Source organism: Corvus brachyrhynchos, unplaced genomic scaffold (genome assembly GCF_000691975.1).
Source record: "Corvus brachyrhynchos isolate BGI_N302 unplaced genomic scaffold, ASM69197v1 scaffold239, whole genome shotgun sequence".
Lineage (NCBI taxonomy): Eukaryota > Metazoa > Chordata > Aves > Passeriformes > Corvidae > Corvus > Corvus brachyrhynchos.
Genome location: NW_008246057.1, coordinates 1,512,924 through 1,540,319, shown reverse-complemented (window position 1 = coordinate 1,540,319; position 27,396 = coordinate 1,512,924). Strand labels below are relative to the sequence as shown.

The following is a 27,396-nucleotide window of genomic DNA, read 5'->3' as shown; positions in this document are numbered from 1 at the left end:
GCACCATATGTTCACTCTGTTCAACCTAACTCATGAGATCTACAACCTACTACTGCAGAACGTTGCTTAAATGTTACCAATATGAAACCAGAGAAATATTAAATACAGCATGAGGGTATCATCTAGTGACCAATCCATGCAACAGCACCACCACTGCAAAACTGTGTTCAGGCCACACCAGACCTGGATATGTGGCAGAGGGAAGCAAGACAGCAATTTTCTTTCATATATGAAATGTCTAACAGGAAGTGGTAGACTTCAGAGTTGTCTGCTTTTAATCCCAAAAAGCTGAGTTGTACTAGATCTCATTTAAAAAGTCAAAAGCTTGAAGTAAAGGATTTTTAAAATTACATATATTGTTTCTTGAGGATCATCAGGACAAGGACTAGAAAGAGAAGGCTTCTTTATCTTAGGTGTTTATTCAGGAGACATTTCTAGAGAGTCAGGAATTAACACCTAAGCATGAACACCTAAAAGACATTGCACTACCAGAAGTCAAAGCCAGGCCTTATCAGTTTGCAATCCATGAAAAGCTCCCATGAAGCCTTTCATAAGTAGTGGGTTATTGACTGAAGATAGAGAGCTCTCTACTATACCCTTTGAAAAGATGTAGGGTGACAATTGCCTTCAAGAGGCCCATGTCTCTCTGGACCGTAGTGCTGTGTCTCCCCAGCAGTGATGGCATTCAGAGAGCTCTGTAACCAACCTGGCAGCTGCACAGGCAGCTACTCCTTAAAACAACACTCTGCACCTCAGGGGTTCAGCACAGCATGAGGGAGAAGCTCTTTTCCTGTTCTCTGACAACTTCTTGCACTATATATTTTCACTCTTCCCCTGGACCTCCTCCTATTTTCTTTATTTCCCTTCTTCCTCCTGCCTTCTCCCTTTCTGACTGAACTTACTTGCACCCCTGCAAGTTTGGTTTGTGCTTAAAAAGGGGGAAAAATTAGACGTATTATTGCAATCCTTATGTAGAGCTTTTTGACAATTGGACTAACTGTTCCTCCTTTCTCAGTATATCTTGATGACCAGGAATTTAGTGATAAAAACACCTGATACCCAAATAGCACAAATTTTTTTTGTGAATATAGACATGGGCCTTCCAAAGGCTCTCAAAAACTCATGGGCTTGAGAACTCCAAAAAGTGTCTCAAAGTAAAAATTCAGCATTGTTTATAGCATTGTGAAATGTCATAAAATCTTTGCAAAAGAAATACTACTTGTAGGACCAGATCTGTAACCAGGGTCTGACTCCAATAACATGCACCAACTGAAACACCAACTGACTACTTAAACTCAAGCCATGGTGGGTTTGGTGACACTGGTGTGGTACAAAACAGCCAGAGCATTAAACCTTACCCTGTGCATTAGCATCTTTGTCCTCATGCAGGAGTCAGAGCAATTTGCCATCAAAAGTAGCAGGAAATATTTGTCTTTAGCTCAACTCTGACTTTTTCAATCTGTTTAGGTTTCAGACAGAAATAGGAAATGAGTTCCACAATCAGGAAGTATAGCTGCTAAAGGCATGTGCCCCCAGGGGCTTGAGGTTCAATCTCAGACAAATTAAAGGCCTGCTTACTTTGACCTTAGTGAATTACAAGGATTATCTAGCAACAAATTTTCTCAAGGTCTGATTTTCCCAGGTGTCCCAGGTCCCAGGGCAGCCTTTCCAAGCAAAGAATGCAAAGCCCCATTCCTTGACAGAAACCCTATGAATGTGTGCAGCACTGCTGCAGAGTGAAAGAGCAGTGGGCAATTCCACTGATTTTTAAAAGATTCTGTGAACAGTCAATCTTTATGACTAATTATAAGCACGTCTTTAAAGACCTATATGGAACAACATTGTCATGTATCCAGAGTCTAATCCTGTGTGTTGCTGGTGTGTTTAAACTCCTCACTCTTCCCATTAGCTCTCCACAACAAACTGCTTATTAAAATCCGCTTTCAGATTTTGTAGGGGAGACTTAGGAAAATTTCAAGTATTTCTCTAAACTGGAGCTGAGGGAGTGGAATGGGAAGACGGGAAGAATCATTCATGTTGTTTTCAACGGAAAGTGCAATTTCCTACCCAAACAGCATGTGCTCTCCCCACACAGCCCACTGCCCTTTCCAGGCTGTGCAGGAATTTGTCTAGATTTAGTAGCCAAAGCCCTGACATAAGTGCAATCACAGGATGCTCTGGACAAAAAAAAAAATGAGAGGGTCACGAACCATCCACACTAATGGCAGCACAATGAAATAGCCCTCAAAGTGGGCACATGTAGACATATGTAGAAATCCTACTTGTCTGTTATGCCACCTCTGCCTTCAGCAACCAAAGCCATAAAGTGAAGTGGTACCAATCTGATTAACGATAATTAATTAGTGAATAATCCTCCCTGTTGAATAGAGGTGTCTTCAGAAAGGGAAAAAAAACCCCACCATCTTTGAGTCTGATTAACTGATATTTTAGTAAATGCATAAGTATTTCCAACAGGGTAATTTTCTGTTCATAACTATTCTTGAATAGGGCTGCATCATTAATATTTAGCACATTCCCAACCCACAAAAAAGCAGCTACTAATCTCCAAATACAAATGTGGTTTTATACTGGAACTTACCTCTAACACAGGTAGAGAAATAATGTCTGTGGCACATATTACTCCAGGGACCACCTATAAATACAGAAAAATCATTTATAGTCTTATAATTTAGCAGAGAACATGGGGCAACTAAATGAATCCCCATCACCCATTTCCTTTGTGAAACTCTCTACCTAGCCAAAACGGTGCCCTCATTTAAAAAAAACCCCCAATTTATTAGAACGGTGTCACAGCAGAGAAATTAAAAGACACTATTTGCTCTAATTGTAAAGTCTTGCTTGAAGTTATTTTACTTCTGCAAACTTACTTGTAAATCCTAGCTCTACTGGTTCTGTCTGTCCTGGAAATAACTGCATGATTTTGTTGGTTAAATGTATTCTGTCTTCATTATAAACCTCATATGATAAGGAATAACTTAATACTTCATTATGAAAACTGAGATATTTAACCATCCATTCAATTATAATAACTGTTCTTGGTTTTGTAAATGCTTTTATTTGTTGACAAAAAATTTGACTCATGGAAAACATCACAAAGGGTAAGACTTGGCAAACTAAAATAGGCATAAAGCACAGGTATCAATTTGGAGTATATCTATGAAAAGGTAAGACACACAAGCTATAGACTGTACTGAGGGATAAAAAACAGCCCCTCTAGCTATTAATTACAGTACCAGCTGTTATCTTACCCCAATCCAGTCATGCAGTGATGTGTAGGGCAGGAGTTTATCCAGGTTCTGTGTTTCTGGACACATTCTGCAGTACAGGGAGGCTGAATGTAATGTAAAAAGATTTATAAGGGCAAGATTGTATAAACTATCAGTTAACAAGAGTAGGCTTCACAGTTCCTTATCTGACACTTTTTAAGGGACAAATCCTGCTGCTGTCTCTGAAACAGCTTCCTCCATGGTGGAACTGGTCCCATTCTGTGCACAAAAGGAGGAAGAGAAGTCCAGATGGCTGCAGGGCCAGGTCAGCTGCTTGGCTACAGCTCAGCACTGCAGGGGTCCTTTGTGCAAAGACTGTGCACTGGCTAGACTGAGGAATCAGCTATTAGAAGAGAGTATCATGATAAGCCAAATCCTTTTGAAAAAATGGTTTGGGCTATAGCTAGGGGAGAATGGAGCTGAGGAACCAGTCTCCGGAGACCTAAAATAATGATAAATCCATTTGTTCCATTAGACAGAAGAACGCATTTGAAAAGTTTTACTGCCAGTCTGATTTTGAGATGTCTATGTATCTCCTAAACTACTGATACTGTCTCTCAATGCCACAAAATGCAGATTAGTTATCATAAATCATAACCAAAAAGTTCAGAAGTAAGAGTCAGTTTGTACTGCCATGGCCTCCCCTCAGTGTCAACTGGAGTAAGCAGGAAAACTCAGTATGCAGGAAAAGAAATACCTACCTATGATAAATTCCTGAATGGGGTCAAAAGAATGGCATGTTGACATGTTCTCAGAAATCCACCGAATAATCTGTCAGAATGAGAACAGGGAGCTTGTCATTTCTCTCTGTTTAAGTAAGCGTTGTAAGAGAGTATAGAAACTTTGGTTTTAGTAGTAACACTTTGCATGGAGTAGTGATAGAGACACAAATGTTTTCAGGACAGTCTGGACCAATAAGGGGGTTTAGGGCAGCCCAGCTTATGAGACTTTTGGCACTGCCAGGTGAATTAGGACTTCTCTTTGGCTGATATGATTCATGCCCTGCCCCTGCTTTGTATATGACATCAGTCACTGGAAAATAACTTAGAGGAGATTCTTTTCCCACCTGCATTTCCAAGTCTTCTGTGTGTTGGAAGTAGAGCAGGGCACAGTGAAGAGCTGCCAATCTCTCATAGTCTCGTTTGCTCTTTTGTAGGAACTGCAGCAAGGCACTGTCACTGATGCTCACATCATACAGACTTCCTGCTTCACAATCCAGGGCTGTTGACACCCATGGGGATCGGATGGAACAGTTTTGTAATGTGTCAATTCTTGCATCCTCACCTGAAGAACATTGGTTTGAGAACAAAAAGGAGTAAGAACATAAAATTTGCCCGCTACCAGTATTACTCTTAAGACTCCTAGGCCCCCAGCAGTAAGAAAGATTCTGCCTCTTGCATTAGCTGCCCTGGTATTATGCAGAAGAGGAGTAGGAATGGTGTTGACAAGGAAAGCAGACAAGCACAGTCCATACTCAGTGCTCTCCTTCCCTATTGCTGACACAGAGAAGGTGTAGAGATTTGAGGCTCACAATGCTGCCCCAAGGCAAATCAGAGTACATGTGATGGAATAGAGCAGAGCACAAGGACAGTAGCACAAGTTCAACACTAGAATTAGCACCTACTGGTATGGCTTGTACAGGTCTGTACATGTAGAATGTACATGTACATTTGTAGAATCATGATACAAACTTCTATTGGTGGATCTCTTGCCATCAATCCCAATGGCCAGAACAGGAATGTTCTGCTCTATGATTACTCACTGAAGCATCTGACCAAAACCACTTTATTTATGCTAGTACTATTGTTCACCACCATGGTACAATACAGATACTGTATTTCAGACCGTTTGCATCAGAAATCAGGCCCACCATACATCAGTGATGCTTTCCACTCATTTTTAGCAGGACACTATTTCATTATGCATACAAAATAGGTATTAGCTTCCTGTGATGCTGCCCCTGCACCAGTTTCCACAATTTATGTCTCCTTCACCCAATCAGGACAACAGATTTCTGTTTTCAAACAAAGGCACCCCACTTTCAAAAATAAACCACTTCCCACGAAGATGTGTTTGTTGGAAATGAAGTAACACACATCTCAGATGAGACTCTAAATTAAATTGCATCAGCGTGATCAGGTGAAGGAAACACAGATTTCCTTTCCCCACACCCTCCAAACACACACATTTTGAGCAACTCAATTGGAGGAAGGAAATGTAAAATCAAATTTACATGTCCATGTGAAATTTGAAAACAGTGGAGGACCAAGAACCATGTGCAAAGCTGGGGGAAGGGAAACTATGAAACCAGGGCAGAGAATTTCAAATTCAGTGAAAGGTCTTCTTCCATTTCATAACAAGCAAGAAGTATGAAATATATGAAGTATGAAATATATAAAGTATAAAATGCCAGTTCAGATTCTGTCTAAAATGAAAAGTAGCAAAAATGTCATTCTTATTTTTTCAGTATCCTTCCTTCGTCAGAACACTGTGCAATAACGAAACATTGAGAAATACAACTTTCATGTAAAGAGATATGAACAAGTTTCCACAACAATGAAATTACTTAAAGCAGTTTTACTATACCTGTCAGAAATAAACTATAGCACAGCAGGTCAGGATGTTGAATGTTCAGGAGGTGCAGGAACTGGCCAGGCAAATAAGCAGCCACATAATAGTCTATTTAAAGAAACAACAGTGGTCAATTTAGCACTTGATCACTTATTTGCTTTAAGAGGCTCTTTCACATGATTCTCATCCTGGCCCACTTCTCTGTGAGGAATTGATTATATCTAGGAAATATAAAAGGAGTTAATTAAAAGCTGCTCTTGTACTAACACAGGAAACACTAGCAGTACATTTGGAGTTCTAGGGGAGGATTCAAGAGACTTGAGAGACTCAAGAACTCAGCAGCTGGTGTCCAGCACAGATTCTGAGGCAATTTCAGAGGAAGCTGCCTACTAATAGTGAGGTGTTGCAATATCGAATGCCAAATACAGAAGTCATGCAGAAGAAAAGCAGCAAAATAACACTGCTACCTAAAGTTAAGAAAAAAAATCCTTTCCTTTCAGAGAAGAGTTCGCCATTTGTCTCCCTACTGCAAACAGAATGGCAATCACACAGGGAAGTAACACAAGTAACCCACCAAGATTCATAAAAGCCACTTCCTTCAATTGATGAGATTCTGTTCTTTCTAGAGAAACTGTAAAAGTTTTGTTGTAACCTGGGGAAAAACAAAAATACTTTAAAAACCTCAAACAATAAACACCGTTTGTTACAATCCACCTATGACTTTATCGCTAGAAACTTCGGCAGTGCCCGTAGACTCAACGGGGATATTTTACACTGTTTTATGGGGTTGTCTGCATGGACAGATTTAATCCATCCTAAACAGAGTTCCTGCACACTTAGTAGACTGGCACCTACACAGTGCCATTCTTTAGTGTGTGAAAACCACCCATGCACTGCACAGCCTATGTTTGTGTTTAAAGAAGCATTCCATCCCAGAGCAAGCTTGTGTAAAAATACCTTTCCCCCCGCAAAAAAAAAACCAAACACAAATCCTTTACATAGCTGTGTTTCACATTTTGGTCTTTCAACTGCTTTAAAGAATTTCCACTTTGTTTATCTGCATGCCCTATTGCTCTAATTTAGTTCAGCTCCGTTTATACAACGGCCAATTTCAGACCTGCTGTGTTTGCATGGGCTTTGCATCAGCACAGTTGTTGTTTTAATCTAGACTTGTACCACACTTCTGGCACTCAGTAAGAATGACACAATGCCATCAAACTTCCTCTGGCTCTGAGAAAAGCTGGAGATTTAAGTAACTAATGATGTCATGATCAGGATGCTACTTAATAATGTGTGGAAATTCAGTATAAGATCCACCGTTTACAGGACCACCAAGGGAAAAAGTCACCGACAGCAACACTACAGATGAAGAGGTGTCAAAAGATAAAGCTTTTCATACAAAATACTGACTGAAGTTAGCTTGCAATGAGTCAGTATACTCTCCATCATCACTTTGTTACTTGCCAGCATGAGCACATGCGAGCTAAAACCAGCACTGCAAAATTCAACTGCAACATCGTGACTTCCCTGTTTATGCTGCAGTGACTGTTTTAACACAGGTGGGAAGCTTCCAGTCGAGATTACAGAGGTTGCAGAACAAACTGAATTCCTTACATGTCTCCAAAATATGGCTTATGGACCCAATACACCCCTGTTTCTGTGGGTCACTGCAGGACAATTACTAAAATTCTCTTGTACAACTGATGAATCTTACATGAAACCACAAACAGCTCTGCACCGAACTACTCCATTCCACAGAGGTCATTTCAGATTTAGCTAGTCAATGTCACCATATTTATCCTAGCTTCCTTCTAGTACAGATCAGGAAGTACAAGAGCCATGGCTGGCTCCAAGCAATCCAACAACCCTTTGGCTACACATCAGGTGCGTCGGGAAATCAGCCCTTCACAGCAGTGCAATGCACTGTGTGTCACACCCAAAAAAGACTTCTCCAATTTGTTAATGCCTTCAAGAACACAAAAAGGTAGTTCACTCAATCCCAGAACGTTCCATCAGCAAAGCAACATGTTGGTGCAGCTCTTACACACAAGAAACATCCTGGCACACGAAAGCAAACAGTTAAGGTAGAAGAGAGACACATTGTGCACTTGAACACAGTTATTCTGTACTATGCAGCTTCTCAGCTGAGAATAATTTGCCTCTCTTGTCCATGTATCAAATAAGAAAATCTTGATAATGAGAATTGTTATTCTGATTGGAATAAAACAATGTCCTTTATTATTTTAAAACAAAAACAAAGGTCTTAACTTTAAGAGCTAGAGCACCACTTACACAGCAACTATTCTTAGAGTTGGGTGCTGCACCTCTTGCTGTGAAAATGACATGCTGAACTGGAATTCTAAACAGACATTCAAGCTAAGAGCTGTTTGCTCTATTTCCCATACAAATGCCTTATGGCATGAGTACAACACACCTGCAAGCTCCCACAGATTTCATTGATGTCTGTGCTCAGCACGCCGGAAAGTCTGGCTAGAAATAAGGGACCAAATTAATAACTTACAAGGCCACTGGTTTGAAGCTACTCACTCAGCATCAGGCAGGAAGTCTACAGCAGGAAAGTCAACTCTGCAGCTAAAGGCAGCTGCTGTCTTTAAACACCAGCCACAGTAGTTTATTGTCTGCAGACTTTGGTAGTTATTTGTTTTGAAAGGCATTCTGTGACTCTTTCAGAACACTGACAGTCTCCAAAATAAAGCACACTAAATTAACAAGTTAGTCTTACCTTTATGTAAAAAATATATGGAGTACATGATCTCATGAGGAATATCAGAGGCTAGACTACAACACACACACAGGCCTCCTAAAAAGACAAAATAAGGAAAGAAAATTCACTTGTCCAGCTGAATATCTAGACATCTTTATACTGTACAAAACTAAAGCAAGACTGTTTCAAATTAGAAACTAAAAATAATTTCTCAAAAAAGGTAAAGATTACAGGAATATCTGTTATGGACTCTAAACATCATTTAGCTAATGAAGCAAAATCAAGAAAGAACAGAGAAGTCAGTCTGGCATGCTGGAAACCTGGGTCCTGACATGGCCAGTTCTTCCCTTTAGGGGAAGTACATTTTAGCCCTTCCCAGGAGAAATGCTTGCAGCCAGAAAACTGATCAAGCCTTTTTCTCCACAGACTGCCTCAATCCAGATATCTTCTGTTCACGAGCTGTCAGATATGCTCAACAACATAGTGAAGCACAGTTTCTTTGCTTTTCAAGTAATCTCATATTGGCAGCAGCATGAATACACTACTAGAGCTTTCTCACACCAGAAGTGATAGTCACTTCTCCCCTTTCCAGCCCAAAGAACTGTTAATTCCTTTTTCAGGAGAGAAGTCAGTCGTTGGGACAAGTTTATTTCAGCCAGGGTACTGCATACAGGAATGTTTCTCACTCCCAGCCTAATTATACATTAGACTGATCCTGTTTTGACCCCACTGGATGGTAAACCTGCCTTCTTCTCTTATAAAAACTTTAATCCCCTTACTCTGATGCTTTGGCATTCATGTTAGAAGCAGCTTCCAAACCACATTATCTGAATACAGTTGGAAAAGCTCATCCACAAATATGACCACTCACCTTTTACCTTTATTGAAAGTTTATCATTTAAAAGAAGAAAAGAAAGTAATACAAATACAGGTACTGTGGTGTAAAAAAATAAGGATGTGTATAGAAGCTATACAGAAAATGCCACAGTACAGAAAAAGCACAAGTACAAAAAAAGCACAGCTACCAACTTACATCATTTGATTAAATGCCTCAGTATTTCACACCACAAGGCTGTTCCATAGCTGTGATACAGATATGGCTGAGACACTTCACACTTCTGCCTTCTGGGGAACATAACTACTTTCTTGAGACCCAATTTTTCTTTCTGCTTATTCTTAGCTGACTGAATGTTGTTTGATACAGTTTTGCTTGGATATTTGATTCATTCAGACAACAGAAGGGCATTTTGCCAGAGCACTTGGCTTCTTTCAGAACATGCATAATTTTTAAAGTAGCAGCATCAGGACTCATGAGGAAGACTGGAAAAGCTCCAGCAACCCACAAGGCTGTTTTATTATCAACAGCTCCCTTCCAGCACTGTACATTTCTTTCTTGTATGCTGGAGGCTACTGTGTACACTGCTCTACAAAATGGCACAACATGCAAGCGAGCATGTTCAGACTGAAGTGTCAGTGGGCAATATGCAAGCTGACCACAGAAACAGCAGCTATGGGGGATTAGTAACAGGATGTGCATCTTTCAACTCAACAGTTTTGGTCCATGTGTCAACAAGCTGAACTACAAACAACCAGAAATAACAAATGGTGCTTCATTAATACAGGCAGAAACATGGCAGCCTCAGACCAGCAAGTGTCCAAGCGCTGTTACACCTGACACAGTTCTGGCAATCCCAGTAGAGCAGCCAGAGACTGAGAATACACCACAGACTCATTTCCTACCCTTAGCAGTGCTCTCTGCAAATTAGAGCTGGGTTGTGCTGCTGCAGGGAAAGCTTGTTAGCCTGTCGCACCTGCATGGTAAGTGTTTAGTGTGAAAAGCCAGATCTTCCACACTACCCATTTCAAAATCACTTGCAAACAGTAAAAGTTGTAGCTGAATGTCTCGAGGTGAGAAGACACATGAAAATATACTTAGATGGACATTTATCTTTCCAGAAATAAAAGGGAAAAAAGATCTTGACCACAAAGGTCAAAAAAAAAAAAAAAAAAAAGAAAAGAGAAAAGAAGGAAGAATTTTAAAATTAAGTTCTACTCCTATTCAGGAAACGGCAGTTACAGCTCTGGCACTCAACAAAGTCACCCCACTGAGACTCTAAGAGTCACCTATGATATGCAGACATTAAGTTTTCCCTAGGAAACTTTAATTTTAAATTCTTCATTTCTGTTCAAGCAAAAACTCAAGACATGAGGCTGTAACAGCATCTCAACAGGGCATCCAAATGCCACAACTCAAATACAACATTGCCCCAGGGCATTTTGTCTAGTTGTACTGACTTAGAAGTGACTTGCCTCACTTCAGCTATCCAAACATCTCTCATTTAGACTCCTATACAGCTAACAAAGAAAGAAGGATTGAAACAATCACCCTCTGGAGATGCCTATTTCTCTCTAGAAACATAGTCCAGATGCCTAACTTTCAGGCAGATAGTTAGGTGATGGTAATCCAGTGCCTATTCCAGTGCTAATCCAGACCTCTTACTGCCTGCATTTTTTTTAATACTGAGCAAATTTAATAGAAAAATATTTTTAAAGCACTAAGAGAAAACATAACAGCACAGTGTTTCCTTAATAACCACTGAATTCTGGACATGCGAAGTTAATTCTGAGACTGGAACTGCTTGATCTCAGCTACTCAAGAAGTACATGGGAATATTTATCTGGAGAGATTTCATCTGTGCTGAGTGTAAGGAACAGAGTTATTTTTCTGCTGTGGAACTGAGAAGTGAGAAAGGAAAAGTGATTTCATTCAGAGTTCAGATTGACAGGAGCCAATAACAGTTTCATAAAAATGGGAAATTGCATGGAATATTCCAGTCTGAAGTTTTGCCAATTATGCTTTTCCAGGGATGGCCGAATGGTACAAGGAGGGATTCTGGCATTAATATCAGAGGTGTGCTAGCAGTCCCGCAGAAGGTACAGTCTGCACCACAAAGAACTTGCAGTCCAGTCTTGCAAATCACCACTGAGGCACAAAAGGGAACTTTAGTGTGATTACCCACAGTGTTCTTCAGCAACTAGGTATGGTTTTAGCACCAAAATAACTTGCTCCAAACTGTTAGTTACCCAAAATGACATGTGCAAGGTAATCCTCAGTTTCAGGCAACATTCAAGGAAAAGCCACATAGAGTAAACTCATTTAGTCACTGCAATTTTCAAATTATGCGTTTTACAGTAAGTGCAGTGAAAAGCACCTGTGAAAGGTTCCACACAGACTTTAAATATTGTGTCACCAGACAGAAAAAAACATTTTATTTCAGAGTAACCAAATAAGAGTCTTGTTGGAGGATGACTGAATTTCATCCTAAACTCAAGGAGGTGCTTCAATCTGAATAAACTCCAGAGGACTTTAGGTTTAAAAGGAAACATATACACAAATCAGTAATATTTTCCATTATTGGACTGGCTGTTTATATAAGAAATTGCCTTGCTAAGAGAGAAAAAGCATAATCTACATTTGAAAGATAGAAACTTGTCTTTCTCTTACTTCTGATTCCTTCCCTCTACTCTTTATAAGTGTGCAGTTTGCCTTGGTAGGAGAAAAACCCATGTAAGGAAGTTGTATTTCACTTGATTTGCATTAATGGAAATTTCAGTGCAAGTGGCAGACAGCTCAGCAGTTCACTGATGTGCACAGCAGGCTTTGGGGAGTGACATGTAAAGCCTCTCCTGCAACACTTCCCGGTACAACTCTGCTGACTATTCAAAGGTTAAACAGATACCATCTCTGCCTGCCTGTGTGGTCTAATTCAGAAGCTGGAAAAAGCTGTGATGAACAGGTACCTCTTGAGACCAGTTTTTAATGCAAAAAAGTTCATGGCATACATTAGGATGGAGGGAAACTCCAAAATCCTAAAGGTTTAACAAACATGTTAGGTTTTAGTTTAAAGAATCAGATATATATACTAAATCCTTGAGTAGCACATACCAAGTTTAGTATCACATACTTGGGCCCTCTAAACACCACATACTAACAGCAACACGAAACTCTTAAAGCCTGCATTGCGCATACTCTGTGTACATATGTCCACTCTGTAACACAAATATATACTAGATCAGAAACCCAGACAAAACCTTCCTTGAATTTACTTTCTAACACAATTCTGGTCAGCTTTAACATTAGATTGCTTTAATGTAACACACAACACCATGCTTTGGTGTTCTGAAACTGACTGGAAAATGCTACGGTGTTCTTAGGCTGAGATATTTCACTAGAGGAGGGCATGGTACCAGCTCTTTGAAGCCGGGCTACTAAAAAAGTTTCTGGGTGACTGTTTTGTTGTTGGTGTTGATATGTAAAACCCTGGGTACTTCAGCTCAACTTCACTGCAGCTTTCAGAAGATAAAATTTATTAAGGCAAATAAAGCACAGTTGCCTTCTCCCTCTCCTCACAGTTACCTGTCAAGTATGCTCTAAAGGAATACAAATCTCACACTCACATTATAAATGTTTGTATTTTTGTGTGGTTTTCAATATTGTATGAAGAAATTCAGTAATCAATTAGGACTATACTGCACGATAATTACTAGTGGAGGTAATTTTGACCATATTTGTATTTGTTCATTACCTGCTTTACTTGTAAAAACTTGAAGGTTCAAAGACTTAGATGCAACATCTTGATCTTGACAGTAATCATATCCAAAATTCACAAGTCTATGAGCAAATAAAGATGACTAAGTAAATCACTTCATCCACAGAGATTTATCACAACAAAAATATCACCAGAATAGTCACTATGTAATCAAAATATACTAATTAAATTATAATCAAATGTTCTGTAATGAAAGTTAAATTAGGCTTTAACCAATTTTGCTCAACGCTGTTAGAAACAAGAATCCCAAAACTGCACACTGTTATCCATCAATTTATAACATACCTGACAACTTCATATTCACTTACTGCATTGTCCAGCCATTCCCATACTTTGAAGTGAAAGCAAATTCTCATGACATACTGTAAATCCAAATACTTGTGACACTGATAACTCAAAGGTTTTGCAGACTAACTGTACAGCCCATGTCTGTAAAGCTACATTTTAATCTGCGATACGGACACTACTTTCAGTGGAAATGCTTGAAAAGAAAAGCACAAAATCACACTCACACAGAATTTGTTATACCATTACATTTTCAGTCTCATGCTGCCTGTGCTTTAATGGTCTTATGTATCTTTAAATTTACAAAGCCTATTTTCACCCTGCAGAACACCCAGCAGAAGATTGTAGTCAGTCTGCTCTAGTTTTTGTGTTGCTGGGTGGGTTTTTTGTTTGGTTGTATTTTTTTCCAGAAAGTATTTTGACCCTGTAGGGATTTTCCCCTAGGTCTTCTGCAGTAATTTTGAAAAAAATAAAATAAAGTAAAATACAGCACTGAAGCTCTTACAAGAGCTGTGTTCTTTCAGCACCAACTGCAACGGGATACACTGCCCTTTTATAGGGCAGCCTGCACATGCAGGAGCACCACACTGGGCCTCATGCACAGCACTGAGGCATTCTGAGAGCCACAGCTTGGGCAGGGTAAAACTCAACTACCTTCAGCTACTGATACCTGACCTAACAGCTCTGGCCTCCCTTTTTATTCACAAAAATACACAGGCCCTTTTGGAATGTGAAGATCAATGAGGATTATGACAGAGTTAAACCATCCTGACTAGATTTTTCCCTCAATTAAAAGGGAGCCTTCAGGAGACAAGCTCAGATGCAGTCATGTGCATGGCAGACACAGAATCAGACAAATCTTCGTCTTTAAAAGTGCAGGCTGATGGAAAGAGCATGCTGGAGGAGAACAGAATACAGGCAGTGTCTTCACAGGCTATAAAAAGGAGCTACTGGTTTGGTTAACTGCCCAATAAAACTTGCAATAGCAATTAAAAATGCAGAGCTTCCCTTGACAGAAATTTCGACATCACCATTACAACATGCCCAAGGTTAAAACAAATTAATTTAAATAGGTGTAGCATACTCAGAAGGTTTAACCTATAGCTAGAGACAAATTGCTCTTCAGACAAATAATTTTTTAAATGGCACTAAGAAGCAGTCAAGGATTAAATTACTTTTTACCGTTGACCCTGATGAAAATAAGAACTGGAGGTCTGGACACAGTTTTCATGTTATTCTTATGTTCCAGTACCATGCAAGCAACTGCAAACAAAGATATTGTGGCTTGGACAAATTTTACATGGGTTTGTAAAATGTTACCATGTATATTAAAAAGAAAGCAAAACAAAACATTAAAAAACCAAACAACTTACTTCAATTGTGTGTCATTTACAGCAATATCCAGGTGTGATTCCAGCTGTTAAACAAAAAAGAAAATAAACTTGTTCTTTACAGAGGTCAATATACTCTGTTTAGTATTTCAGACCAGTAAAATGTGTCATAGTCACTTTTCACCAGGTTCAACATTTTAACAAGTTTATTTATCCTCCTCTAAATCCTTACAGCCACTTCAAAAACCCCCATAAAACAGATTCCCTTTTAAAAAGAGAAAAAAAATCACTGCATTGCAGGAATTTTCAGCCACTGGGTCAAAGGTCTAGTAACAATGACATGTTGTAATTTTTATGTTCTGTTCTTTGTATTTTAACTGCAACAAACGTTCTTGTCACTTAAAACTGACAAAAAATCAGTACACAGTTTCTTTGTCTAGTGCACTTGATAAGTCTGCTTTTTCAAAAGCTGAGTATTAGATCAGAATAGCGTCATGAGTGTCACTTACTGCCTTCTAGGTCAATAAAAGTGTAATTCCACTAAAGTTACCATACTGTGGCAAAATCTGAATCTGACTGAATGTATTCTTGATAAGAAACTAATGCAAAAAATCCCCAAAAACAAACAGAAATACAAACCCTGGTTTTCCTATGAAAAAGTTTCAATGATAAAAAAGGCAAACAGATCTCTGTACCAGTACCTGGAAAACATAATTACATCCCACTAAAAACCATTATATAATAAAATACTCATAACTTACTATTGAGTTAAAATTTTCATCAGGATAAAACTGGACACACCTTAAAGTACTCTTTGATTCCTGGAATTAAAAAGGACATGTTTTTAAAGTAAGAAAGTATATTGTATAGACTGAAAAGTGGTTGGATACTCAGAACCATTCTTCACACTCAAACTGCTTTGCTAACAGATATGCAGAAGTTAGAGGACAAAAGAATTTAAAACCACATATAATCCCTCACAATAGCACAATGACATGCTTCCTTCCTGTCCCAGATCATTATCTGCCAATCATATATAATTGCGTGGGCTCTCACTTGAAGCACAGCAATACATGTCTCACACATTTTAGAAAGTTTAAAAAATATTTTCCATATCTACCTATATGGCAAAAAGAACTGTATCTTACTTTGGCCAGCTCAAAAAGGGTATCTCTGAAACAAAAACATGAATACATTTCTCCATCACAGTTCACTTCCTGTTATTTCCTAACATTCACTTTTTTCATGGCTAAGAAGAGTAAATAAAAACCCTTTTTTATTTACAGAGAATGCATCAGGTGCAAATAGCCCCTCAGACAAAATAAAAAATCCAAACTCTAAGAGTTTCAGAGTTTCTTGCCAAGAACCTGTCCTCATCTGGTCACTCAATAAGTCTGCATACAAAATACTTTCTAGATGTGAATTCTCTAGAACAGAGGTATTACTCTCAACAGTTTTGGATAGATTTAGATAGTTTTCAATAATAGACTTTTCTAAAGCAAAAAAAAATAAATTTACAAGCCCACCTTTTTTATAGAAAGCACTAAGACCAGAAGTCTTCTTGCAATTTACTAAGCACAACAGCAGCTAAGGCAAGTTTGGCTTCTGCTTTGGGTTATTTGAGGCAGGAACAAGACAGACCATCCTAATGAAAACAAACTCCTACTTCCTACCCCACACACTCAAAACTTCACTGTCTCTAGACAGGCAGGAACAAAACTGCAAGAATGACTTTCTTCTCACCTTTGGAACAATGTAGAAGAGTCTTTGTTCCATCATATCCCACTGTGCCCAAACGAGGTCATCTACAACTTTGGCTCTTGGTAGCTGACCTGACTTTTGAATCACCTAGAGGGAAAGAATAAAAATATTAGAAACCATCAAATAAGGTTTTGTAAAAATTATGCACAGTCTGTGCTTTAAAGAGAAAGGCAGTCAGAGAAGAGGCACAAACAGTAAGGAGCTTGGAAGGAACAGACTCCATCTCAGCAGCACGAAGTCCACCTTTGTTGTGTGCAAGGTGCTCAGTTTAAAGAGATCGGAAGCACAGTTTTCAGGGTACACCTACTAACAAATCTTTTCTTTAAGGCTTCCTTGCTTGCAAGAAATCCACCACTTAAACTACTCAAAGTGAATGAAGAATAGCAGCGGCACCCTTCCTCAGAGAGGAGAGAAATACCACAGCTAGTTCAGATTCAGCTACATTAACTACTGAAGGAAGATGTATCAGCTCTAAAAGAGATTTCTATCCAAAGTCTCAGCCATTTGAGAGAGAGGACTGGAAGTAAGGAAAAGACTAGAACTATGGAAAACTGTTGGGATTGTATACATGCACACTTGAATGATATAGGGAGGTTTAATTTCAACCAAAACAAATCTGTTTGTCTGAAGGACATCAGATCAATCTGTTTTCTGGTTATACTTAAGTCTTTACTCCACTACTGTAGTCTAGCATATAAAACCCATCTGCTTTAAAGGTCATGATAAACTGAGAAAACCATGAAAGATTGTAAAGTGACCAAAGTCAGGTCCTTAACTTTTCCTTCAAAGCCTACATTCACCTCCATAATGCAAAACATAGGCTTTGAGGACACAATTATTTACTATATTAGATGAATGTTTATTAATAGTAAGTCTTTCAAGCAGAGCATCCACAATTAGTTGATGACAAATTCATGTTAAAAACAGAAAAAGAGATGAGGGGAAAAAGAGATTGGAAAATTCACTGTACTTGGACTGTATCTAAGTTTTACATATTTTGTTCATTTGTTTTTTTAAGTGAATCCTTTACTGGGTTCACACAGACTCACAAAAGACAAGGTTAGGAAGGTGACTCTGAAAATATTTTAAATGGTTGCAAATATTTTAAATGGTTTAAAAATGAATAAACACTATGTTTATTCCCAACTTCTAACATACAGAAGAATTCAGCAACACATAAAAAAACCAATAAAATAAGTAACTTTCCTCATAGATTACAAGGTGTAAAGTTTTTCAATCAGCTTTGTGGTTACCTGCATAAGTTGCCATACTAATCAATGTTTTCTTTATAAACTATGTGTTGCCCAAGTATAAAACTACAAAAGCTTTCAGCTAAATTAATTAAAGTAGAAACCTCATACCCAATGATTTTTCAATCTTACCACTTTGTGTTCTTCTTCTGCAACAACATGAATGTCAAATTGTTCAATATCTTTAAAATATTAAAAAAATAATTACAAACAAACATTTTCAAATGCTTTTATGCAGCTAATTACACAAGCCCACCTCTGAGAATTCTGTAAGAACACTTTAGGGCCAGGAAAGTTCAACTCAGTGTAAGAGGAAATCTGTGATACATGAGCACAGGTGCCTAGACAGAGATCTGGATTCTCTTCCTTTCCTCAGCTGAGAGTGGCCTCAGCCATAACACCTTGTGGACACAGTTCCCTGCCCAAATCAGTACAGCACAGGCACGAAGAGCAATGACTGGAATGTGCCCAACCAAGCCAAGGAGCACGCGTGGAAAGAAAGAGTCTGCAGAGCTGCATGCCCATGTCTGAGACTATCCCTGACCTGTTTCACTTCCTATCACGAATACCCCTCACAGTCCTTTCCAACACAAAATTCCTTAAAGTTATCCACAGCTGGCCTGCATGAGAAGTGCAAGATTCACCCAGCAGATCTTGTGTTTCTGTTTAGCTCTGTCCACTTCAGTCTACCCAGGGTTGGTGTCTAGCTCAGGGAAGATGGGCCTCTCCAAGGGGATGGGAAAGCAATCTCACTCTATAATAAGAAGGAAAAACCCAGCCTTTTCCAAGTGCCCATCTTTATCCATTCCCTGCCATTAGATTAGGCTCAACATGCAATGTTAGCTGAATCCAAGGAACTATTGTCCCATTGCAATCCCACTTCACATGTTAAATGACAGTCCATCTTTCAGTCAATTGATTTGCTCTGTATTTACATAGGCAGCTATAACAAATCTATTTTAGCTTTTTTAGAAATAAAGATAACTGATGAATGCATGAGCTAAGCAACTAATTGTAGACAAAGATGGCCATTCTGTTAACATTGAAAAAATTCCAGTAAATGATACAGTTTTTGAAAGACCTTTGGAATACCTAGAATAACTCACACCCTTCTTTTTCCCGTTTTTTTTTCCCCAATTAAAGTATACCAAAACCATAATCTATAACAATCATCTTCAAGAAAAGAATAACAATGTACTTTGAAAATATTAACTCACATTTATCTTCTGAAACTAGCAAGAGACGACTTTCTGTAGAAGAATTTCTGCCTTCAACTGGATAAAGAAACTACACAGAAAGTTTCACAAAAGTAAGTAAAAAAACAAAGTCGTTTAGAACACTTATCTAAAATGTTTTGTGTTTTTTTTTCTGGATATTTATGTATTTTTAAATTAAATCAGACACACTAATGATATTCAATTAATAAAAATAGCTATTATTACATATTAATAGTCATCAGTCACTATAACTGCAAACTGTGGAAGACTGAAGAGAAAAAAAAAGGAGCCTTCATGTTGGAGAAATATTGTACACCAAACATTTTAAGAAGTTTCATTTTTTTATTTCTGTGAAGAAACAGGGTGACATTATGTCTGTAACAGATGCAAGATAAAATGAGGTATTTCTGCACTAAACCATGTTTTCTCCCTAGCACAGCATATCAAAAAAGGCTTATCTTTAGATTAGGTGAATAATTTACCTGTACTCGAACAGAGCTATCCACAGCCTTTAGGACTCTCACATTATTAATGGGATGAACTTCGATTAGCAAGGTTAAATACTTGGATACTGCAAAAATAATATGTTTTAGATAACAGTCTCTTATGTACACAAGTTTGTTTTCCAAACAGAAATTACATGAGAAAGAGAGCAAAAGGGTTGAATATTTCAAATAGTATAATACAATCCACTTGCAGTACCTGACTGTAAGACCTGACTTGCTCTTTCTTCCTCTGTATATTGACAGAAGCTGACTGCTGTGGGGGGAGAAAAAACCAACACAACCACAGTGAGTGTTCATATTTGATAGTAATATTACTAAACATCCTTGAAAAATGAGCATCACAATTCTTTTACCAAAACCATACATGTTAAAGGAACAACAGAAGCCCTTCTAGATGTAGGAGGCATGCGTGAATGCAGGAGAAGGAAGTGAACAAAGGGTCAGTGTGTCTTAGATGTTTTAATAAAACAGCAATATTGTCACAGCTGTGTCCTTATGTTGTTACCTACATTATCTGATGATGGATCCACTGAAATTCATAAACTGCTGCAGGCAACACATAGGTCAAAATAGATATAAGTAATTCTAAACCCAAATGAATCATCCTACTAAACTAAATCTTTATCAAAAAAATTTAATGATAAAACATGTATTTACCCAATAACGTCCTTTCATTGTTGACTGAGCAGCTGATTATGTGCAGATCCTTCTCAAACACATAGAGGTGCTACAGAGAAACATGGTGATGTTAATAACTGTGCTTTTTTAAACTCCATAAAGGAAATAATCTAATTACTTCTTAGGAAAACGCTGCTGTCCAGTACACAGCTTCTGTCTTTAAACCAAATCTTTTCATGGCCAGAAGAACCATATTTCAAGGCTCAGTTGTAACAGCTCTCTCTCATGTTTGTTTTTTATGAGTTCTTTTAAGCTCTATGTTGCCACTTGAGCAGCACAGCAGACTTTTATGTAAATACAAAATTTCACTCATTTCATACTATTATGGGGACACTTGCAAAGGCCTGTTATCATGGTTCTAGTTATTGAATTGTAGTATATTTATTTTTAGAATAAAATAATCTCTTACAAATGGTAGCATCAAACAGACCAAGAATGCATATATAAAGAAAAACCCAAGCATTTACTTCTTGGCACATGTGTGCAATGTGAAAAGGAGTGGAAAGGACTTGTTGTTTAGAAGGTTGTCTAGAAAAAAAGATTGCAGACATGATGCTTTACTCTCAAGCCTTTCAGATGTTCTGCAGTGTGGTGCATTTTAATACTACTGAGAATTGTACCAATACCTTCTCCAGTATCTTTTCTATTTCAAACAAGGATACACTCCTTAAGGACATAACATACTGTGTTGCAAAGCATCAAAATCTGAAACACTACAGCACTTTCACCAGAGAGAAACCTGGCATTGCTCTCACCTCATTTTGTTTAGTTTGAAGATCGTACAATCCAATGTGAGTATTTCTCTGATTTCCCTATGGATGAGAACAAATTAGCACTAGCAATATAAATATACACAAAGTTAAACATTGCTCTTTTTTTTTCCCCTGTTCTCCCTGCCCCTTGACACACATCCTCACACACTTCCCTGTCCTACATATAAACAGGCAGTCAATTATCTAATTCCAAGAAAGCAAATTCTAATTCCAAGAGAACAAAGATTTATTTTTTCCTTTTAGAACTAACCCATGGGATAAAGCTGAAATGTGGCCAATCCACAGCCCACAAGCCATTGCATAAACCAAGTGCCTCTCTCTCACTTTGCTTCTAAACTGGTTTTAGTTATAGGCAGTAAGACCAGGAAAAGAGATGTCTGTACAAGAATCAAGAGGGATGCTGTGGCCCCTGGAGACTTAAGGCTGGTATTCCAAACCTCACCAACTTGGTGGGTCATTGCTCCAAAAGGGAGCACAGAAACATCAAACATCACCAAAAATCATCTCCCAGTGATCTGGCTGTAGCCTGGAAAAAGGATTTCAGGTCTGTCTTAGGAAGTGATTTCTTGAAGGCTAAGTATTTTACAAGTTCACCATTAGCCTTCTGCCTTTGAAGAATAACATAATACATACCCTTTCTAGCTTATTGATAATTAATATATGATGATTTTGTTTGGGGCACTTACACATGTTTGGGATTACAAATCACAACTTTACTACTTCTTAATTTTTACCATGTCTTAAATTTTCAAAATATTAAAAAAGAAAATTCTGCTTTGCAGCATACACTGGATAGCAAATTAAACTGATGTCTATTAATGTACTCTGGGTATAGGCACTAAATTGCTAAACTGCTGAAATTAAATCCAGCCACACAGGCTTCTACTTACACAGTGAGCATCATTGTTTTTAACAACTGCTTAGGGGGAGAGGGGAGAGATCTGTGGTTATTTACAAATTTATGGTGTCTTTGTGAATTTGAAACAAAAGCCTGAGTATTCGCTTCCTAAGGGGTCTATTTCTGAGTGTCTCATTATTGTTGTGGCAATGACAAAAGTCTTTGACTTCTGATTTAAACAAGGAAAACAAAATGTCTTTATATTAAGACACAGGCTCCAGGCTTCCTAATTTAAGATTAGGCAAGTGCTTTCACAAATAACTTTTTTTTTCAAGTGTGTCTGAAACGTTAACACCTTCTGTACTTAGATACTGAAAAATACACTTTACAAACTGGTAACAGAACTACATCAATGCCCATGGCCATGCATAAACTAGGATACTTGTTTTCATGTGCACTCTGAAGATTCTTGCATTATAATGCAAATAGAATTCACTTCTGTTAAAAATATCTTCCTTTACACTACTAATGTCACAAAATACAGACACCGTCAAAGCCCCTGTACAACATAATACTCTAAAATGAGCTTGAAAATAAAACTCATTCTCCACCTTCTCCTAGTTTCACACAGAATACACTTAACTGTCTCTCACTTAGAAGACAAAGGTTGTTTTCTATTTGTATCTATTGGGGAACAAGCCAGGCCAGCTCAGTCTAGTTTACATCCTGTGTAAGTGCCATACAATTCTTCCCAAAGAACAGGCAACAAGTGGCCAGTTCCCTAAGCTCCACCAACTGTTTTGACCAGATCCCTACAGACTACAGTGGGAGCTTAGACACCCAGCATGCAGGCAGACACCTACATTTAGATGTGTGAACCTTGAGCTACAACTCATCCCTTGTGCCAGTTGCAAGAGCCTGAAGAGCACACAAGGCAGTTAGACTGTCAGAGGCCCAGAAAAGCTTAGTGTGAGATTCCACAGGTACCAGAAAGCAGCAACACCACACACACAGAGTACCAGATCTTCTGCTGAGCTAGATGATTAGTTGCATTAAGTCTTCTAGAGTTTTGAGCAATGAAAAAATCCCAAAATTTGACACACACTTTAGAATTGGTTTTATGGTTACTATTGTCTTGTACAGACTCCCCTCCCTATGCTTGTACCAAAGGAAACATCCACCCACAGTTAACGTGTATTACACCTTGATGAAGGCCTCACCTCTTCCCTTAACCCTAGGGAAGCTGAAGAGTTTTAGCATTGTTGAGCCAGAGGGGAATGAAAGCAGCCCTACTCTACTGGAGTTCACCTCATATCTGTACTCCTCAAGAAACAAGATCCTCCAGATTCCAGCTGGATCTACAGACTCCTCTGAGCTGCACAGTCAAGGAGCACAGCTTGTCTCATCAAGGAAATGATGGGAATGAGATGAAGTTTCACCTTCTGAAACCATTAGAAAACCCACTTGGATGTAAAACTACAAATATATGGAGAGCAAAATCCTATGTTAAGAAGTCAGCTCTAGATACTTCAGGACATCAAATAAACAGTGGTTACCTCAGACTACTTCAATAAAGTGTTATGGATGAATCTTAAAGAAAGGTATGCGCAGAAATAGGGTTAGATAAATGGTATCCTAAGACATCTTAGTAGGAGAAAATATTTAACCAAAACACTGCTCACAGTTTAATAGCTAGGCTTTGCCGAGAAATTGAGGATGAAATTATGTGCTGCTTGTGAAGTGATTTTAAAAAATTGCATCTCATTCATGGGGAGATTCTGGCCCAACAAAAACTCAAGGGCAAAAACCCTATGGATTTAATCAGGTAAGTACTTTACTCTCCATTTCATCATTCTTAACCTTTGTCTGAAGTGGAGACCGGTATTTTCCCATTGCCCAACCCCCCAGGTTGTAATCAGTCGTGTTTCCATGTTCTAACACTCACTGCAAAACCAATTAAACTACAAGAACTGAATTCAATTCACATACAGTATTATTCTCAACTATATTTTTATAAAGTTCCAAGATGGACTTACCTTCCAGGTATAAATAATTTTTCCATTTCTTTCAACATTTACAATGTAAAGTGCTGATGAATTCTCAGAAGTGTCTGAAATAAGAAGTACAAAAAGGCGCAGGATTTTCATTTCAGATGGTTCATAATATAATTTATGCACATTTTAAGCAAATATGCTAAATATATTTTTACATGTAAATACTTATTTGCATTTTATTACTCCCAAAATTACTCCCTTCTGGAAAAAGAGAGAGTATTTCTTACATCATTATTTAAACCTGATAAACTTCAACACAAATAGCCACGGGATTTTAAAACATGCAAGAAAAAAATTATTTCTGTAAACTCCTACCTCTTCATTATAATTGTGATTCTAATGGCCAGTACCTTTTGTTATGAAAATGGAATGTGCTTTTTCAAAGAATAAAAAAAAACAAACCAAAAGACCCCCTCGCATTTATTCATTATACACAACCTGGGGTTCAAACAGTCCAGTCATACTCCAGTTCTCCACACACTACAGGAAGACAGAGCTAGCCTGAGGAATATATCATTTGCTCACACCTGCTCCTTCAGCGTCTCAAAGAAAAACCTGAAAATAAACTACATCTTTAGACATTAGTTCTACAACACCAACTTTTCTGTGCCATTCTTAGCCTCTCCTCCTCCTCCAAAAAGAAATAAGTAAAGAAAAAAACAACCAAAACCCAAAGAACCACAAGATTAAATACCATACAGAGAGATAGGCAACCTACCTACAAGTACAGGGAACTAAACAATGAAGGACATATGGGATGTGAATGAAAGAGTACAGTTAAAATGGAAACAAATGAGTCGGAAGCTAAGATGGACACAGAAATAAAAGAGCTTATTTAGACAAAGCAGTACAAAATAAAAAGAAAACCACCAGAAAAAAGGACAAAATATTGTACTCAAGGTGACAAAAATGCATGCTTTTCCTGATACTGCTTTTATGTTTTGTAATCACTTCAGCCCTCAAAAATGTAGGCATCTCTTATGGAATTTTTACTAAAAGCTGAGATTTTGCCCTTAGTAAGATTGAAGCTGCATGACTGGTCTTAATTTTATAATAAAGGTGGCCTGGAGGTCAGTAAGCATCAATATAGAGAACTCTCCACAACCCTCTGTAAGCATTTAGTCAAGTCTGACACTATTTACCTGGCGGTTATTACAAAGTGTTGCTAGAAGGAAGACACTTAGTGAAACTTATTTTAACAAGCCTGATACTATAAACTGGCTTGTATAGTTTGCAGTGATAAAACTTGAAAAAACTGTTTTCAAGTATTATCAGAAGGAAGTAAATTTTCTATTCTGTTGTGGGATGACAATGAAAATCCTTCCTGTACATTGAGCAACACATCACTTTCTATTGGTTTCAGATCACTTGAAGTACACTACAATACCACTACATTAGGGCTAGATGGTGACAGCTGGGAGAGTCTAAGATAACAATATACTCTTTTTTTTGTTATCAGAAGCTTCCTGGAACTTAACCACCACCTCAAACTTTCAAGATGAGTACTACAGTCTCCATATTCCCTCATGAAAAACTTCTTCAGAACAGAATTTTGGTAGAGAAGAAGCTCCATGAGCAATCTCTGTGTCAATGAATTTCCCTATCATCTGACATAGACATTCTAAAGGTGCTGAAAAAGTTCTGAATCAGAAGAAAGTTTCACATCACTGAACAGTCAGTGGGAATATGGAGGCAAAGAAGTGGCAATAGCCTCTGCCCTTGGAAAGTCCTGCAGTAAAACCCTGCACATAGAATTACAACTCCTTCCTCATGCCCACAGCCGAGACCAGCAGATGAAGGGCTGCAAAAGAACCAACCCAGCCTGCCAGCCCAGCACCCAGCTTTTATCAACATAATCAGGAGAATGCAGAGCTTGATTTCCTGAAGGCCATTATATGCAGCTCATATGAAAGTAAGTGGAATAAAGAGAACAAGGCTGGTTCCCTTCACTTGCCACTCCCTTCCTCTCATCACAGCTACTCCCAGCTCTCATGCAATTTGCAGTTCTCACATGCTATCAAGTGCTTTCAAGTCCTTAGGAAAGAAAATAATAAATATGAATACCTAACATCTGAAAACTGACACAAAAGTACCATGACTCCTGAAAATTACTTGCTTTCTGTGATTAGATATTTCTTTGATGTTTAAATTAATCTTTTCAAATCCCTACCTCCCACCTTCACATTCCTAATATGACAGCATTGCATGAGGGGGAAGAAGTCACTACACAGAGATGAGTTAAAATGAAATACAGCAGTGCTGGTATTTGATCAGATGCACCTTCCAAACTAGATTTTTATGATTCTGTATCACCAGGAACATTACTGAATGAAGAGTCTATTACATTTTAAAAGACTCAATACAATTTTCCCCTTCCCAAAAAGAAGTCAGTGCCATTTTGAGACCTTTATGCCATTAACATATAGGTTGATTTATCTTTGAATTAATCACTGATGAACTAATAAATTCATAGATTAATCAGTTATGCATGGAGAATTTCAGAATTGTACCTCAGATCCCTCCAGTACACATTTCAACAATTGTTCAGTAAATGTAGAAAATGCGAAGTACTTTTTAACAGATTTTGTAAATGGTGGCTTGGTAAATAATACTCTTATTTTCCAAGATGATACTTTCTGATTTGTCACCAAACAAAATCTTAGGAGTCTATTTCATAACAGACCCTCAATGTGGGAAGCAAGTTAAGTATTTTGAGTAAAGTAAAAGCAACTGAAGGCATTTCAAGCTCATCACACCGTGCATGATGATATTTCTACTGAAGCACTAACAATTACAGTATTATTATTTTATTAGAATAAGGTTTTCATCGGTTTCTGAAAAGCAGAACTGAGCCAGCTGCTCTGCAGATTCATAACAAGCAAAAAGCAACAGTGCCAAGAATACGGGAGGTCACTTTTTTCCAACCACTACCCCGAGCGCTCGCTATGCTGGCGATCGCACGGTGCTGTGACAGCTGACGCTGCATCTAATTTTAAACTAGCACTCATTTACCAGACACACGAAAGTGTTCAGGCTGTGGGGTTTTTCCTCCCAGAAAGGGGAGTAGCGTGGGAGAGGGAGCAATGGTAAAACTTTTTTTTTTGAAGGGGGAGGAGGGGAGGAAAAAAAGAGAAAGCCCCAAACGTGTGAAGAAGCAGGAAGAAGAAACAAGTTGTGGAGTGTAGCAGATGTGTAAAAGTGTTTTCGGCATGTGAGAAGTTCCTAGTGTTCAGGCTGTGGGGTTTTTCCTCCCAGAAAGGGGAGTAGCGTGGGAGAGGGAGCAATGGTAAAACTTTTTTTTTTGAAGGGGGAGGAGGGGAGGAAAAAAAGAGAAAGCCCCAAACGTGTGAAGAAGCAGGAAGAAGAAACAAGTTGTGGAGTGTAGCAGATGTGTAAAAGTGTTTTCGGCATGTGAGAAGTTCCTTGAGGACACCAAACTTGCCTGCCTCGAGTCCTCCGGCACCCGAGGGTCGCTCCCTCAAGCCCCGGCCGCTCCCCCGCCGCCATCCC

The 27,396-nt window shown here is 38.4% G+C and overlaps 1 protein-coding gene across 1 annotated transcript in view; it reads right to left on the bottom strand.

The window, feature by feature from the left end:
• GSAP (gamma-secretase activating protein) overlaps window positions 1-27,392 on the bottom strand; it is a gene marked incomplete at its 5' end in the record, with an annotated part of 45,986 nt that extends 18,594 nt beyond the window's left edge. Inside the window, 19 exons of the mRNA XM_017745884.1 lie at window positions 2,600-2,653; window positions 3,270-3,352; window positions 3,989-4,058; window positions 4,354-4,571; window positions 5,874-5,966; window positions 6,433-6,510; window positions 8,602-8,679; window positions 13,170-13,255; window positions 14,852-14,895; window positions 15,571-15,630; window positions 16,553-16,657; window positions 17,953-18,002; window positions 19,038-19,107; window positions 19,520-19,608; window positions 19,740-19,796; window positions 20,201-20,270; window positions 20,977-21,033; window positions 23,869-23,942; window positions 27,329-27,392. Of these exons, the coding sequence (XP_017601373.1) occupies window positions 2,600-2,653; window positions 3,270-3,352; window positions 3,989-4,058; window positions 4,354-4,571; window positions 5,874-5,966; window positions 6,433-6,510; window positions 8,602-8,679; window positions 13,170-13,255; window positions 14,852-14,895; window positions 15,571-15,630; window positions 16,553-16,657; window positions 17,953-18,002; window positions 19,038-19,107; window positions 19,520-19,608; window positions 19,740-19,796; window positions 20,201-20,270; window positions 20,977-21,033; window positions 23,869-23,942; window positions 27,329-27,392 (1,500 nt within the window). The remainder of the gene's footprint in view (window positions 1-2,599; window positions 2,654-3,269; window positions 3,353-3,988; window positions 4,059-4,353; window positions 4,572-5,873; window positions 5,967-6,432; window positions 6,511-8,601; window positions 8,680-13,169; window positions 13,256-14,851; window positions 14,896-15,570; window positions 15,631-16,552; window positions 16,658-17,952; window positions 18,003-19,037; window positions 19,108-19,519; window positions 19,609-19,739; window positions 19,797-20,200; window positions 20,271-20,976; window positions 21,034-23,868; window positions 23,943-27,328) is intronic.
• Between the last annotated feature and the right edge of the window lie 4 nt (window positions 27,393-27,396).